General features: G+C 35.4%; 1 protein-coding gene across 8 annotated transcripts in view; it reads right to left on the bottom strand.

The window, feature by feature from the left end:
- LOC118200249 (formin-binding protein 1 homolog) overlaps positions 1-17,100 on the bottom strand; it is a 167,873-nt gene that overhangs the window by 72,257 nt on the left and 78,516 nt on the right. For 2 of the 8 annotated variants that reach the window (XM_035372189.2, XM_035372191.2), the window contains exons 1-2: positions 6,268-6,594; positions 6,048-6,163 (exon numbers count right to left, since the gene is read on the bottom strand). In XM_035372189.2, the coding sequence (XP_035228080.2) occupies positions 6,048-6,163; positions 6,268-6,303 (152 nt within the window). In that variant the 5' untranslated portion in view covers positions 6,304-6,594. The other 6 variants (XM_035372190.2, XM_085806677.1, XM_035372196.2 and 3 more) reach the window with 5 other exon arrangements.

Genomic DNA, 17,100 nt, shown 5'->3' with positions numbered 1-17,100 from the left:
CGTTGTTCCTCAATCTTCGAATTGGATCTGGCTTATTATTTTTTGCAAACTGTTACAGCAATTTTATAAAAGTAAGCTTGAACTTTCGATTATGTCAAATAGAATTTCTGATATATATTTACTAATATGTAAAGGATCTGCAAAGTGGAAGTATGTTTCAAAGTCCATTAAACAAAAGTGGAATTGCTGCAAAAAATGACCTAACCATTCTGAAATCTGTTTATCAATTTCACGCTGCTCTGCGACGGGGAGAAACGAAGCGGCGCACAATGAATTGAAAGTTGATCCGTCAGCACTATCCTTATCTTCAGGGCAGATGTTTTCATTTTATTTGGCTTATAATTCCTTACTAAATGTAGTATTTCCTCTCGATGTATTCCGTTGAACAGCAGAACTTTGTAACTGAACAAGAAATTATGTCTGTTTATAGAATTAAAGAGGAAGTATTATCACATAAAACGAAGCAACTTAAACAACTTACATTGAAAGAAATGTTTAATAAAGTAAACAAATAAATATTAAGCTTCTTTTTTTGTAAATTTTGATACCTTTTAGATCATAATTGTTCTTTATTTCATAAATTACGGTTTCATATTTTTAATTTTATAATTTCTACATGCCATCTTACCAGATTTAAACTGATGATCTATAATCCGGAATCGCCGAAGTCACGACGAGTCCGGATTAATGACTTTTGACTGTATCATCTGAAGAATTACCACATGTTCCATTCAAATACTATAGTAAATCTAAAACGATGTATAAAAGAAAACAAATGAAAAAGAAACAGCTTCTCGCAGATGATTCGGAGCCGCTTACCTAATGCGCATGCGCTACTACCTAATTCAGTTCTCACCTCGCGGCAAGTATGTATTTCACAAAAATACATAAAAATTCAAAATATTTTCATTAAAAATTGAAAGACAGAGAAAATTGTAAAACACCAAGTACAGTTAAAACAATTAAAAAAAAACAATTTTTACAATTAAAATTAGAGTTTCTATGCAAAAACAAGCTAATAACTTTATTGGTTATTCCAGAATGAATTAAGCATAATTTAATTCACAATAATAAAAGAAGACACTACTTCGTTGTTGCGAAGCTTAGTTTCTCTAAATTGGCAACAAATCCACTATTCTGCTAAGCTTCAAATGTAAACAAATATGGCTGCCATGCTAAACAAAAATTAGGCTTAGCCGCACTTTAAAAACTTTTAAATTGTTGATAATTCTACAATTACTGCATGCAGGTTAAGTAGCATAAAAACCTTAATTGGAAGATAAGAACAACATAATTCAATAATTTTTACAAACATATAAGAATATAGAAACTGAGCTCATTAAGCCAAGTAACAAAGTGGATATATATATACATATATTTATATACTTTTGGTGTAGCTGATTGCAACACCAAAACGGGAGGTGCACATCTACATGTTACAGCAGTCCTATAAACAAAACTTCAACATTCTGAGGCTACTCAGTTCTGAGTTATGCAAGATACATACATACATACGTACAGACGCTGCAAAAAAAAAATCTTTTCAGAATTCATTTTAAATAAGTTTTATAATGTTTTGAGAAAAGAGTCCTTTATTCTGTCCTTACATATGGGTGTCATGGAAAAACATTATTAAATTGCATTTGATAGCAGTCAAATTGGATATTTTCATTGAAATATGATACCTAAAATTTTTCATGATTACAATACTTCCTTTTTACTTCATACAAGAAAGTGAAAACATAGAAAAAATACATTTATATTTTTTATCTGTAAATATTTTGCAATACGAACTTTATACCTCAGCTTCAATTGTACTTATTAATTTAACTTCAACAACTTTCAGAACATTTTCAACACACGTACACCACATAGCACATACTGAAGTATTTGAAATGCATATTTCATCATTAAAAATAAATTAATTAAATCTTGTGTTAATCTTTATCTAGAGGTACACTAGCAAGTTTTTAGAGAATATTTATGCAGCAATGGTTATAAAAGTACTACTATTACAGTATGACACCTAGCTTTTCAAAGCATTAATTCGTTACTGTCATTCTCTGTTATAGTATATTTTATTTCTACAACTGGGATATTTATTAAAAAGTTAAATGTGATCAACTGAAAAGTGAGAAATAAGAAAAAAGAAATAAGCTATAGAATAATAACATGTTGTTAATGAGGTGAATCATAATTGTTCATCAAAAGAGAATCATTCTACCTTCTGAATATTTTAAAACAAGATACTAACATAACATAAACATAACAATAGGGGCGCTTCCTTCTAATGAAAAGAAGGAAAGGAGTTTAGGCAAAATTGCCCATTACTCTTCCGCCATTTGATCATTTAAATCAAGGGATTTAAATGGTAACTCCCGTAAAAGGTAAGTAATAAATAGATAGGATCTCAAACTGACACCAAATCTATAGTATCAGCAAAAGATCCCATTTCTAAGTTCAAGGTGTCGGCTGTATCGTGAAAACTTCCCTATTGGATGGAAAACCGATTCAATCCCTCCCAAACCACCAAACGCAAATTCTTGACCACACAAGAGTGCGATGGAGAGTCAAATAAATAAATAAGGAGGGCAGAGGTGCATTCTCAAGCCAAATGGCCAGGTAGTGTATAAAGATTTGATATCTGTTTTCAAATTATATTCCAAAACACAGCTATGAGAGGGAAATCCCTGCATAGTTTCTTTTCAAAAAAAAAAAAAAAAAAAAAAAAGAACACATAGGGCATCTCAATACTTGTTTCTTGTGGTTTCATATTCACCTTACCTGTAGGTGTTTAGTATACATCAGAAACCCTATTATGCCAGAGAGCCCTTTGTATAAAAGGGCTTGATCAAAGGTAATATAGGGAAACCCAAGGAATTTGTTTCTAGGGACAGAGAACACCGGACATCGTCCCAGAAAGTGAAAAGGTGTTTCCTCTTCTTCTCCACAAGATGGGCAGAGAGGAGATTCGACAAGACCACATTTGTGGAGATGCTTAGCTAGATAAGCATGTCCAGTAACAATTTGAATTACCTGGCACCATGTGCCATGTGCACAAGGTGCAAAATGGCACATGGTGCCTGGCGTAAGTTAGTTCTACTGAGGTGTATGAGTTTACCTGAAAAGTTAAGTGTACTGAGCACCAATTTAGAATGAGCACAGTCTGGTAGTTTAGACCATATATCATCATGTTTGTTCTTTATCCAGCTTCTTACTTCTTTTTTAACCATTTGATATGAAACTGGGTAAAATGGTTCTGGGCCAGACATGGGTAGTTGCGAAGCATCTTTAGCTACTTTATCAGCTAGTTCATTTCCAGCAAAATCACAATGACCTGGGACCCAGACTAAACTAATGGTATTATGGGCCTGAGCCAGAGAATTGAGATCTTGAGTACAGTTCAAAACACAGTTTTGTAACTTGACACGATTAGCCAGGGCAAGGATGGCTGATTGGCTGTCAGAGAGAATATATACGAGTATATACTTATCAACTGTATTTTTAGCTAAGAGCTCCCTGGCGACCATATTGATCGCCAGAACCTCGGCTTGGAAAACAGTTGTTAATTTACCAAGGTATAGATGAAATCTAATGAAATCTTCTTCAGATCCCTTGGTCCTTATAATAGCTCCAGCTCCAGTGAAGTTGGATTTTGATCCATCTGTGTAACATTCAATTGATCCTGTTGGAATTAGGTCAATTAGAGATTCTATCTCATTCCTTTTTGGTATATGAGTTGAGAATAGTTTATCTGGAACTATTGTTTTAGTAATTGCATTTTTGGGCATATAGATTATAGGGATCTCATTGCCCAAGTCCAGACATATGTCAATGTGGCTTTTCAGGTGGCTTTTATGACCAAAACCTGTCCTTTGGCACCATGTGCCATTTTTATTCAATCTATACATGGCTTCAATTGCTTCTCCGCTCAAGAATAATTTCAAGGGTGGAATTTGCAGTAAAAATTCTAATGCAGCAGTAGGGGTACTATTTAAAGCCCCACTAATGCTTAGCAAGTCTTTGCACCTTTTGTAAAATGTTTAAATACGTGCTTTTGTTAATAACATTAATCCAGACCACGCATCCGTAAGACAGCATTGGCCGGACTACGGCAGTATAAATCCATAGAGTAGATTTTGGGGGTTAAGGCCCCATTGTTTACCAATGATTTGCCTACAAAGTACTAGAACATTTGTGGCTGTTTGTGCCTTTTCTTTTATATGGGTGATGTAAGTTTACTATCCAGGTAACATCCTAGGTATTTAACGCATTCCTTACGCCTAATAATCTGGTAGCCCAGATATAAATCTGCCAGTTTCCATTTCCTTCTCCACGTGAAAACTATGACCTCAGATTTTTCAGCAGAGAAAGAAAGGCCATTTGTATCACCCCAGTGTGAAACTTTATTTAAGATCTGCTGAGCTTGATTATGTAGGGTTCCGATATCGAAACCCTGTAATAACACAATAAGGTCATCTGCATAAGCCTGTGACATGCCAGGTTCCTCCCGTAGAAGTACTAAGAGTGAGTCGAATACCAGGTTCCACGGAGAAAGAATACCACCCTGCGGACACCCTTTAGTAATATAAACAAGATACTATATGATACAATATAATTTCTACTACCTACTGTAACATCTTAAGCTATTTTATCGACCACCACAAGTTCTGAGAAAAAGAATGACCACCTTGAAAGTTCCCACGGACAGAGTATTTCTTAGTGAATTCTCGGAAAGAGGAAGTGACCAGCAGTCACAAAACAACCTCAGTTTTTTTTGTTGCTCTTATAGTTGTTCGAAAGGAGACATTGTTCAGTTCCCTTTCATCAGTTTATAAGTTCAGTGTCTCAGACCACCCGGTTTGAGACCCCCAGTTGGAATCAAAAAGTTCCCACGGACTTTTTCCCAGGTTGTCTTCATTATATTTACTTTTTAATCAAAGTGCTCTCACCAATCAAGAGGCGCTTCTAAAAATTATGGACAAATAAGGATCCTGGAAGTTTTTCCGACATGCCCAGGACAATTTGAACAAAATCATGGAACGCAGTTCCAGAGAGAGAAATAAAAAGTGACAGTTAGTTGCAGTAAGTAGAGAGAGAAACCTTCTCTCGGTTTTTTCCAGCTCGGCCACAAGCAAATTTTTGCTTTGCTCTGGGTAGAGCGATACTAATATCTCTGCGTGAGATACAGCGAGGTAGCTGGGTTCGCCGCTACCTTACGAATAGCATCCTGCTCGGACACAGCTCAGTCCGGCAACCACCGGCTTAGAGATTTGATTTATTCAAGACAGCCTCATCTTGAGCCTATCCTCATCTTGAACTATTTCTAAACAAGAACTTTCATCTAAACAGGAACTTATTCACCCTACTGTTAGAGCAATATTTTATAAGTTTATTTATTTATTTATTTATTTATTTATTTTTTTTTTTTTTTTTTTTTTTTTTTTTTTTTTTTTTTTTGCATATAGCCTAGAAAAAACAGAAATAAAATCAGTTACGCTACCTCTTGTCTATCGAATTCGTCACACTACCAATACCTTTTCTTTTTCCTAGCACTTTCTCTTATTTGGATTCTCTGTTTATTAAGTTCCTTTTGGAGGAGGGGGGCACTCCAGGATAGATATAATTTTTGTAACTTAAGAATCTTCATACTTTTTAAAGTATGAAGAAAACACACATATGGATAAAATGATGTAAGAGTGCTGCTAAAAACTGTTTGAAACTAATTTGAAATCAATACAACGTTTAAATAAAACAATAATTTCATTCACTTAAGTTATTCAATAAAGCATTTTATTATTTGGAAACTAGCACAATTTTTATTACTGCAACATGAAAAGAGATTATAATTAACAAATTGCAAGATTGAAAAATTATATGTATCAAATAGTTTTTCCTTGTTTCAATTTTAATGTGTATACTGTACACTGTCAACCCCTTTCTTGATTTAATTCTCATCTCTTGATTATTTAATTAAATTTGCAGCATACTGTGCAACTTTAATTTGAAATTTCTAAACTTTTTATATTTAAAGAAACATGTATTACCTGAGTTTACTTGCATATTCATTTTCGATGGCACATCTATCTTTGATAAATTGGCTATATTTTTCCAGGAACTCAATACCTTTCAATGTATGTGTTGCCAAGTGATCATACTGATCCTAAAAAGAAACAGGAAAAAAAAAATAGTTTACATATCTATTTGATTCAAATATATCACACAAAAAATAAATAAAAGATAGACATAAAAATAAAATACCATTACTTGATTTTTTAGCATAAAATCCACAGAAGTCTGCATTTACAACAGAATTAAATGAGTTCAAATTTTTAAAGAGAGAAGCGACTTAATACATTAAGTGAAATATTTAAGCTCCAAATAAGCTTCTCTGTTTCGTATTCGGTTAATGAAATAGTATATAAAATATAATTCTTTTACAGATAAAATGCTGTTTAAAAAATTAGGATACGAAAGTCTAGTACTGCAAAACACGAAGATGGAAACAAAAAATCCTGCATAGAATGACAAATTTTCACCAAGCCTGTTAAAATGATCTGTTTTAAAATTATCTATAAATTACTTAACGACATAAATTTTAAAAGAAATACCTTGATGATTTTAAACAGAAGGCCGCGAATGATGAATTAATAATTAAAAAAAAAAGGAAAGAAAGAGGGGAAACCGTTAAAAAAGAGAGAGAGAGAGAGAATTCAAAAGTAGTAGCAACGCTGACTACGCAGCATAAAGTGGAGTATATTTAGAACGAAGAAAAGCTTTAAAAAAAAACTTCGAGAGGTAATACACGGAAGCTATGGCGTAAAAATTTTACAGCCGTTTATTTTGTTTCCTGTTTTAGAACATCTGCCACACGTTTCAAAACAATTTCTGATTTTTAGTTATTTTATTTTATTTAACAAACTCAATGTTTTTTACATGTAAAAAATTCATCAAATAATAATTGTTTTCATTTAATAGTAATTCTAACGATACGTACGCAGTCCGATAAGTAAATAATTAAGAATGCAAAATTTCAGAAAAACCATTTTTAGATAATAATTTCTTTAGAATGCGAAAAAACATTTTCATTAAATAATAAAACTAAATTTGAGGTAGGGAAAGAAACTAAATGATAAATAAAAAAATAAATGACTTTTTAATGTTCATAAAAAATACACACCCATCGAATCATTAACTCTCCTCCTTCATTATTATTCCAACGATCATTTTAGATGCATGTTATTCGCGCATTAATATGAAAGAATACCTTCAAAATTATTTTCAAATGCGCATTATGAAGGATAAGATTTAAAAAAATATATTTCGTAAATGTTTGTAATTTTTTCCTTTAAATCTTTGAATGTATATTATTCTATGTTAAACATTTCATTCTTTTCCTTGATAAAAATGAACTTGCCCGAAAAAACTGATTCTGCCGTCTCTTTCCATAATTAGAATAGTTAGTGAAAAATAACAAAAATCTCTACTGATTAAGCACGAATTAATCATTTCTGAACGAAGTCCAACAATCATTATATTTTGCTTATGAGAGTAATTGAACAAATATGGTTTTAAAAAAATGCAGCTTGAATATTGTTTCTCTGAGAGGAAGAGGGCAAATCGATTTTATTTCCTATCCTAATCTCTATTTTAACAAATCAAAAGGGCTGTACGACCTCAATTTACATTGACTAATATAACATCATTAGTCGACGAAAATTTCTTATTCTGGAAGACAAGTCAAATGCACAAAAAGGATGAAAAATTAATTCAAAATCCAATTCATGCTATTTTGTTGCCGTAATAGTCGATTTGTGGAAGTCGATCACCCATGATGATTCCTACAGAATATTCAAACAGAAATCATATCTCTAAAAGTTGACAGTACGGTTTTCGCTTTCGGCGCATTTTCAGACACATGTAATGAAGGACCTATATTTCATTCAAAATCATGAACTGATGCAAGAAATCTCACGGACAGTAATTAAAAATCACTAAATACTGCTTTGAAATTTTCTCCTGCGCTTGTTTTTGGTCGACATATAACAATCATGGCACTCACGCAACTTTTTGTAATTTTTTGTGTAGGATATAACGCCTTTCTTTATTTGAAATGCTTATAGTTTCAGAATCTCACGCGCTTCCACGTAACAATTCTCCGTCATGATGCATGGATATTGGCTTATGTGACCGGGTCACAGATTTCAGGTGTCAGGGCAACATTGCCCGATCCTATGTAGAATTAATTACATACGACAATAATAATATATTTCTTATGGCTATCATGGTATGATGGTTGAGAGGAGAAAAGATCAAGACCTAATTTCATGTGACAAATAGCAATTGACGCCGATTTAGTTTTCCACATATCGTGCGAGAGGTACTGCTGGGATGAGCTGGCGTATAATGCAATGCACTGCTACAAGAAGGTGAAACATTTCATCAGATGACCGATCAGTAGCACGGATATTGTCTCTGAGTTAACACTTTACCGACCGATAGCCTATTAATCGGCTTTTTATTACTAACACCTACCGACCGATAGCCTATTAATCGGCTTTTTTCCGCCAACGCCTACCGAACGATAGCCTATTAATCGCATTTTTCTCAGGGCTACCTAAAAATAGCCTATCAATCGGTAGCCATGGCGATAAACAATTGCCATTTGCTATATCATCTGCATTTTATTATTAATATTGAGATACATTGCTCACTTGCGTTAAGCGCGTTGCTTCATAAATGCTCACATTTTCACACCGTTTTTAAAAAAAATTACCGTTCACGATGAGCGAAAAAAAAAAAAATGGTACTTGGAGAGTTTTATTTAGACGATTTATCAGATTGTCCTGACAGCTATTCAGAACAGAGAGAATCTGCGGCTGAGCGGCCGGTCGGACGTGCGTATGCTGTTGAACCTCTAGCGTTCGGTAAAATGTTAAGAGAAGTGAGAATTGAAACAATGCAGGCTTGACTAGAGGAAAGGGAAGACTCTTTCACAAAACCATACTAATTTTAAAGGAACAGCCGAAAAACATCGGGTATTAATTCACTTGGTGATTCATTTGGGCATCAAGATATACCATCAATATTTCCAACGACATCAGTTAAGAAAGATGATTCCACTTGAGCATCTAGAACATGTTTCACAGTGCATCTTCGATTATATTCACACTCATTTATCCAAGGAAAAAGAAGGTTTTCAGTTCTGATGCGGAGCCTCATGAACATCTTCCTCCATTTTGATCTGAGTGGCCCTTCACTTTGAATAAAAATGTTTTATTACTGTTCGGAACAACCTCCGCCTAGTCCCAATTTTCCATTTCTTACAGTTCTATTTCAGACACTTATAAAATGTGAACAACGTGCTGCTAAGGGTATGAATTAGATCTGAACTAATTTGAAAAGTGATTCCTTGAAGTGTGACATCACTAAATGAATTGAGGGGTTATTTTATCGAAATTTACCAAATTTAGTAAATAACCGTCGTAAATTTCCGTCTCAACAAATTCATTTTGAAACAACAGACAAATAATGTCACAATTCACAAAATGATAATATAATTCGTTTAAGAAAAAAGATTATTCCATTATTAGCTATTAACAGCGAATAATTCAATTATTTCCCCCTTTTTTCTTGGTTTAATATTTATTCAAAACACAGTACAGAATTACTTAATAATACAATACTAAATCACTGATTATAGGATAGTTGGTTGCTTAAATCAAGGATTTTTTGCGGAAATGTAGCATAAGGCTCGATTGATTTACTTGAAGAGACCAACCTCTGACGATAGGTGGCAAACAGTTCAATTGATTCGTTCTCTATTATTCAATTCAATCAATAATGAAATAATCTTCTCTTTCCACAACACATCTTAGTATTTTGTGATTGGTTATATATGCTTCCATTATTTCTAAATCATGAGCAACTGCTAATTATCCAATTCGAAAGTTACTCTTGAAACGTTAACTAAATCAAACAACTGCTCTCCGAATCTGTCGGGAGACTTATTTATTTATACTAACGTTAAATAGAAGTAATTTTTACAATTCGCTAACTAGATCACTCTTTAATTTTGACAGAAACCATTTTCAGTGAAGGTTTATCATTATACAAGTCATCGGAGAAAATTAAAGACAGATTTTAAAATATCTTGATGACAAGAATATGTCATTTCAGGCTACAGATACGTCTCAAAATCGCAATCTGAAATACTCTGCAAAAATATGTAGAGGAAGATTTAACAGAGAAAAACTTTTATTTCAAATTAAACCATACGAGAGTTAGATACATTCATACAAGAGGTACATTTTGTATTTATAGAATTCTACCACTTAAGAGATGAAACTGTTCTCATATAATTATTCTGCTTACTTTGAGAAACCCAGTGACTAGAAGGGTATACCTAGGTCAATACTTATGAAAATAAAGGCAGTAATAACTTTAGTATTCGGGAGGGGGAATAACTGGAAAGCATAAAATGTTTCAAATCTTCAGTTTACATTACATTACACTTAGAAAAATGTTTTACAATAAACAAATCGTTAATGATATAAAATGAAATTTCTTGCAAAATGTTACTAAGCATTAATGAAAATTAAAATCTTAAGTTTCGTTAATAGCCAAAACTTCTAATTTTCATTTGTAGTGGATAAAAACTGCTAAATAAAAAAGAAAGGATGGAAAGGGATGGAAACTGTGCGCGCATTACAAACTGCTCCACAATTCCTTTAAATTACAAGCGTGAAAGTAAAATTAAAATTTAATAACTTAAATACAACACATAAAACTTTTTGAAAGTTTCCCGATAGGTGTTTGATCATAATTCTTTACAAGGTCAGATGAACACGCAGAGACAGAAAACACTACCAAATGGACAGAAAGGTCCCGAATTATAACATAGCGTATTTCGTAAGCAACTTATTTTCTGAAAATATGATTTACGTTATGTTAATTACGTTAACAGCATTTAAACAGAAACAGTCTGAAGTCATTCGTACAGAAAACATTAGACACTATAATCTCTATCATTGCAAGTTTCGCAGTCCGTCAACAAGCATCAATAATATACACTGGTTATCATAAATTAAGGAAAAATCACAAAAATCACGATTACTGAAAACGTTTCATGTAGAATTTAATGAAATTTACCCACAATATACAACACATAGTACGGTATCAAATAACATAAAAAGAAATTATCAAACAAATATGGTAATATAGAAATTAGCACATGCATAAAATGAACAAATCGAAGGTGTCAGTTTGCTATAGGAAAAGTACCTTCAATATGGAATGTGATCGCCTCTAGAAGCAATACAGCACATACAGCGATGTGTGATGCTTTCAATTACGCGTTCTATCAGTTCCATAGGAAGCGAGAGCCATTGTTCTTGCACAGCGTTTGCAAGAGCGGCAAGGGTCTGTGGGGGCGGATTAAGAGCAGCTAGACGTCTCCCTAAAGCATCCCAAACGTGCTCGATAGGATTCAAGTCCCGGGATCGAGCTGGCTACTCCATGCGCATAATTGTTTTCCAGTTGAAGATAATCAATCATCTACGATGCCAGCCCTGTGTGGTCTTGCGTTGTCGTTCGGTAACAGGAAAGCATCACCTATTGCCCCGGCCATATAGCCGCATCAAGGATATCATCTCTATAAATCTGAGCATTCACGGTTCCCCTTGGAAAGACATGGAGGTCTGTGCGTCCGCCCAAAGAGATGCCGACCCAAACACAGACACTGCCTCTTCCGTATGCATCTCTTTCACGGATGTTAACGGGTTCTAGGTTCTCTCCATATCAACTAACGCCTAATATCGCTTTCTAGAGTAAACCTGGAATCATCGGTAAAGAGAGCTGCCCTCCATTGATCAGGCGTCCAGTGGACATGTTGTCGTGCCCACTGAAAACGGTCCCACCTATGGCGTGACCTGAGCGGCACAAAAATGGCTGGTCGCCTCGCATACAGACCACCTTCGTGAAGCCTTCTACGCACAGTTGACGTTGACACGAACCTTCCAGTGACTGCAGCAAGGGAGGATCTAAGAAGAGTCGGAGTAACGGTTCTATTCCTGCGGGCACATAATGTCAAATATGGGTCATCGGCGCTCGTCGTAGCAGTTGGCCGTCCTTGGCTTAACCTCCTAGATGCCGAATCTGTGGTTTGAAATTGCCTCCAAAGGTCTATGAACCACAAAAGATCTCACATTTAGCCATCTGACCACTTCTGTTTGACTTTATCCTGCCTCTAGTCTCCCAATGGCTCTCCATCGCAGTTCTGCAGACAAATGATGCCTGGAGATCATTGTTACGAATTGGGTATCTCAGATTTCTGATGTCACTGTCTCAGTGAAATGTGTGGGCTTGCTCTCAAACATGGACTTTTATGCTCCTCGCAGATGACATGTTCCGAAAGCAGCGTCACTATTTTGCATATCGCAGTTTTACTCAGCTACTCTTACTTAGCAACATATTTAAATTTTACACGGTTTGACTTATTTTTGAGGGAGTTACCGCTATTTTTGTGATTTTTCCTTAATTTATGATAACCAGTGTACACTGCTCCATTAATATTGCAACACCATGAAGGAAAACAAATACAAAAAAGATATTTATTGTACGTAAACAGTATGGCATGAAGATAAAATGATCAAATTTGCAAGCATTTTGGAAGTTTACAGGGGTGCGAAATTAGTAGAAGCAGCTTCCACCCCTGGCAGCTAAAACTGCCCTTACCCTATTAGGCATGGAGTCAAACTGGGCTTGGATGACAGAAATGGGAAACTTATTCCATGCTAATTCAAGTCCATGCTACACTTCATCAACGTGTTAGCTGGAGAAGGGTGGCGGGCCAGTCTCTCAGCAACCCATGACCAGATGTTTTCAATGGGTGACAGATCTGCAGACCGTGCAGGCCAGGGAAGCGATCGAATGCCATGTGTATAGAGGAAGGTCAGAACACGACATGCAACATGTGGTCTTGCATTATCTTGTTGGAAGATGGCTTTTGGGGGCCTCGAAGATAAGGGACAACCACTGGATCTAACATGTCAGAATGTACCCATCTGTATTCAAATTACCGTCGATCCGAACTAGAGACATGCGTGTCGTGTACACAATGGCTGCCCAAACCATCACACCAAATGCATGGTCTCTATGCCGATATCGAATGCAAGCAGGCGACTTGCTCCTCGGACACTCCAGACACATATAGGGGCATCAGAATACTGCACGTAGAACAGAGACTCCTCTGAAAAGGCGACACTGTGTCTCTTGTGCCTTTCCTGTATCCGACTTTGTTGTCTGGCGCACCATAGTCGCCGTCTTTCTCTATGTTGCATTGTTAAGGGAAGCCAAAGTAATGGTCACCCTGCTGCATACGACGACGCACCTTACGAGCTGATACTGGCTGCAAACATGCCCATTTCCTGACTAATGGTCCGTGATGTGGTCGTACGATTTTGGCTGATCTCACAATATGTCTGTCTCTCGAGCGTTAGTCATGGGAGGGCGTTGAGATCCTGCATGCCGTTCAGGTATGACTCTCAGCAATCCATTGATTCCATATTCGCATGACAGTGGTTGGATGTCGAGAAGTGCGACGGGCGATATCACGGAACGATAATCTACACTCTTGATAGGCAACGATCCTGCCTCTGTGGAATTCCGAAACTTACTGGGAAGCATTTCCTCTTCTTATTTGAGGCATAACACGATATTCTGAGCAAACTAAAACCTTACAAAGCACTTTCCGAATGAGAAATCCACTATACAACTTTTCTTTATGCAGTGCTTCAGATGTCCTTTCTCCCTCTAGCGTCGTCTAAATGCGCTGAAATACTATTCATTTGCATATCCCATCTTCTTCTTCCTTTCATGTGATTTTGACATTCGTCAGGTCATTCCTTCCTGGTGTTGCAATTTTAATGGTCAGCAGTGTAAATTTCTAAGCTGATCTGCGCATTCTTTGGATAACTGCTCACTAATGCAGTAAAAACTTTGCTTTAGCCAAGCTTTATTTAACTCAGCTTCACTTAACCTTTTTTAACTGAAAAAAAGGTGCAGAAAAATAGAATTGAACGATTGATTTTTAAAACTAATCATCCTGAAGTTGTTTTAAACACTGCATCTTTAATATCAACGTTAAATACGTGTTTTTATTATGAATATATACGACCTTTGGTATACTGTCTGTAAAAACAGCGAAATGTGAAATAAATCTCTATTCAGGAAGTAACTCGTATATCTCGAACTATGAACACTAAACTATCAATTAGAATTCATGTCGCTCTAAAAGAATTAACTTTAAGTTGCTGAACTATCGAAAATGAAAATCTCAGCTATTTGAAACAGTAAACATTTTCCAGTATATCTGAAGTGACTTTTTACCATTTCATGAGAAAAAAGTATCAGTAACATCAAAATCATTGATATTAACAATATTAATCACGGGTTATTGTCGATATACGTAAGAGCAGGGTTTCTGAAACTAGCAGCTTACAGTTATTTAGGGGGATATTACGAGTTTTCTAAACTCTATACGGTATTTCTCCCGCTTTTCAGCGTGCTTTCATGGTATAGTTGTTCTGCACGCTGGGCCGGTATTTCAGAGGTCCGTGGTTCGATTCCCGGCGAAGGCGTTTGCTATTTTTCATCTTGTCTGCTTCCAAAAGAACATCCTAATGTCTTTACAACTCATGTTTATAAGCTGCATTTATAGATTTCGCGTACAATGTTATATAAATTTATTTATACATGTACACCATATCTAAATGGGAAAAGCACACGAGAGTTGTTTGCATGTGGGGAAGGATGTCTTCGTGGAGAACTTTCTAAGAGAAATTGGCTTGTATTCATATTACATAGGGAAAAACCACGAAAATTATCCATACAGGTGAAAGCGGGTTCGGACACCCGGATGTCTAACTAGGACTATTCGGGTATCGTCCGGAATCCGCAACTGTACAACTCTTTGTCGCTCCAGAAAAGCGATGTCATGAGCTTAATAGTAGAAACTTTTATTGATGCTGTAAAATGAAAGTTGAACATTTTAAACTGACATTTAAACATTTTACACAACATAATAATTGTATACTGATGCCCAAACTGTAGATTTTACATAAATTACCGCTGTGCATTTTATGTGCACCTAGGTTTAGACACTGGAATATATTGTTTTACACAAGCGTACGTTATTGCACGTACAGAAACATTTAACACTGATTTTACTCTAAATTACAAGCCATTTCTACCAATATATAATTACAAAATACGAGGGCATTTCGAAAAGTAAAGATACACCGTACGCCAGAGGAAAAGAAAAGTTTTGGTGAGCAAGTTGGCAACACAGGTGTTAACCTTGAACCGTTAGCTTTCTCCTCGCGGTCGTTCGGCATTTCAATGTTGATTCTGGTTGGAGTAAGTCGTGTTTAAAATGGCTGTGCCGATTCAGAATCCCGCCAAATGCGAAGTGCGCTCCGTCATACGTTTTCTTCATGCAAAAGGTCAGCGACCAGCGGATATTCACAAAGAAATTGTTTCTGTTTATGGGAACATTATGAATCGACAAAATATAACGAAATGGTGTCGTCATTTCTCTGAAGGTAGGACCAATGTTCATGACGAACAAAGAACAGGTCGGCCATGTGTGATCTCTGATGCCCTTCTTCAGAGAATAGAGGAAGCAATTCGTGCGAATAGACATCTCAAATTGAAATAATTGCATCAGATCCTACCGGAAGTGTCAATGACAACTCTTTATGAAGTTGTGACTGTCAAGTTAGGGTAGAGGAAACTGTGTGCGCGCTGGGTTCCAACAGGTGGCAACCTTCTATGACTATGGGATACAAACGCTTGTGCACCGACTTAACAAATGTTTGGATAACGGGGGTGATTATGTCGAAAAATAATAAATAATCCAATTAATAAGATGTAACTGACGTTTTCTAAATAAATGATTTTTTTTTTTTTTTTTTTTTAAAGGAATGCGAGCCATTGTACCTTTACTTTTCGAAATGCCCTCGTGTATAAATACAAAACAATTTTTTATGTCTTTACTTTTATATATATATATAAGATAAAAAATATTTAAGGAAACTTCTAAATTTAATTCACTATAACCTCTTTTATTTCATTTGGGAACTGCATCTCTCTGTCTTAAATAGTGCTATAAATCTAAACTGCGTCATTCAAATTAATCATGCGATTTTACGTAACGCTTAATGAAGATATCTCTTGAGAAATCACCAAATTGTAAACCAAAACTTTTGCCTCCCTCCCTGCTTCCTTTGCATTACTTACTGCGTCACTCTCTCTCTTCTGGCTTATGCTTTCATCTTGTTAAAACGCTTTGTTGCAATCATCTATGCTCTGCAATGATCGCTTATATCACAATTGTATCAAAATTGTTCTGGAAATAGGCACGTTTGGAGTGCCAAGTGATTGTGGCCACAAAATGTGAATTTAAATATAAAAGGAATTTAATCCGGCTCGACTGCTTCTTCTTCAAAATGGATGGACGCTCTAAGTATCTACGCCATCAGTATTTCTGCGCATTCTCAGTGTTTTTATATATCAATGCTTCCAAAATTGTGCTAATATTACATATATGTGTGTTGTGTATATATATATATATATGTGTGTGTGTGTGTGTGTGTGTGTAATAATAAAATTCCATATTAAAGAATACACTTAAAATTCTAACTGTATGTTCTTTTCATTTTTAATGGCGACGTTCTCTTATTTGAAAGTACGTGGAATTAAATCCACAGGTAATTAAATCCGTAGTCAAGTTGTTTTTCCCGCCTTTTCTACACGTACAGTTATAGAATGTTCTGGAGATATTTTAAAGCGAACTGGATTGGCTGACGAGGCTGATGTCATTTCTTGGAAGCTCCGCCTTCCCAGAGGCTATAAAAAGACTCGCAAAAGGAATATCGGGGCTTTTTCTTAAATGTCACGATGCAGTAAACTTCATACAAAAAGTTATTAGTAATTCTTTTTATTTACTCCGGATATCTGATTTTTGTAACTGCTATTTCTCCTGAATAATAATAAATGGATCCTGTTTTTTAAACTTATCGTCTGATTATTTAAGCTACG

This window comes from Stegodyphus dumicola, chromosome 12, assembly GCF_044657685.1.
Source record: "Stegodyphus dumicola isolate Sdum_Otavi_A_Nest chromosome 12, ASM4465768v1".
Classification (NCBI taxonomy): Eukaryota; Metazoa; Arthropoda; class Arachnida; order Araneae; family Eresidae; genus Stegodyphus; species Stegodyphus dumicola.
The sequence above is the reverse complement of the archived record's forward strand: the minus strand, read 5'-3'. Positions and strand labels throughout refer to the sequence as shown.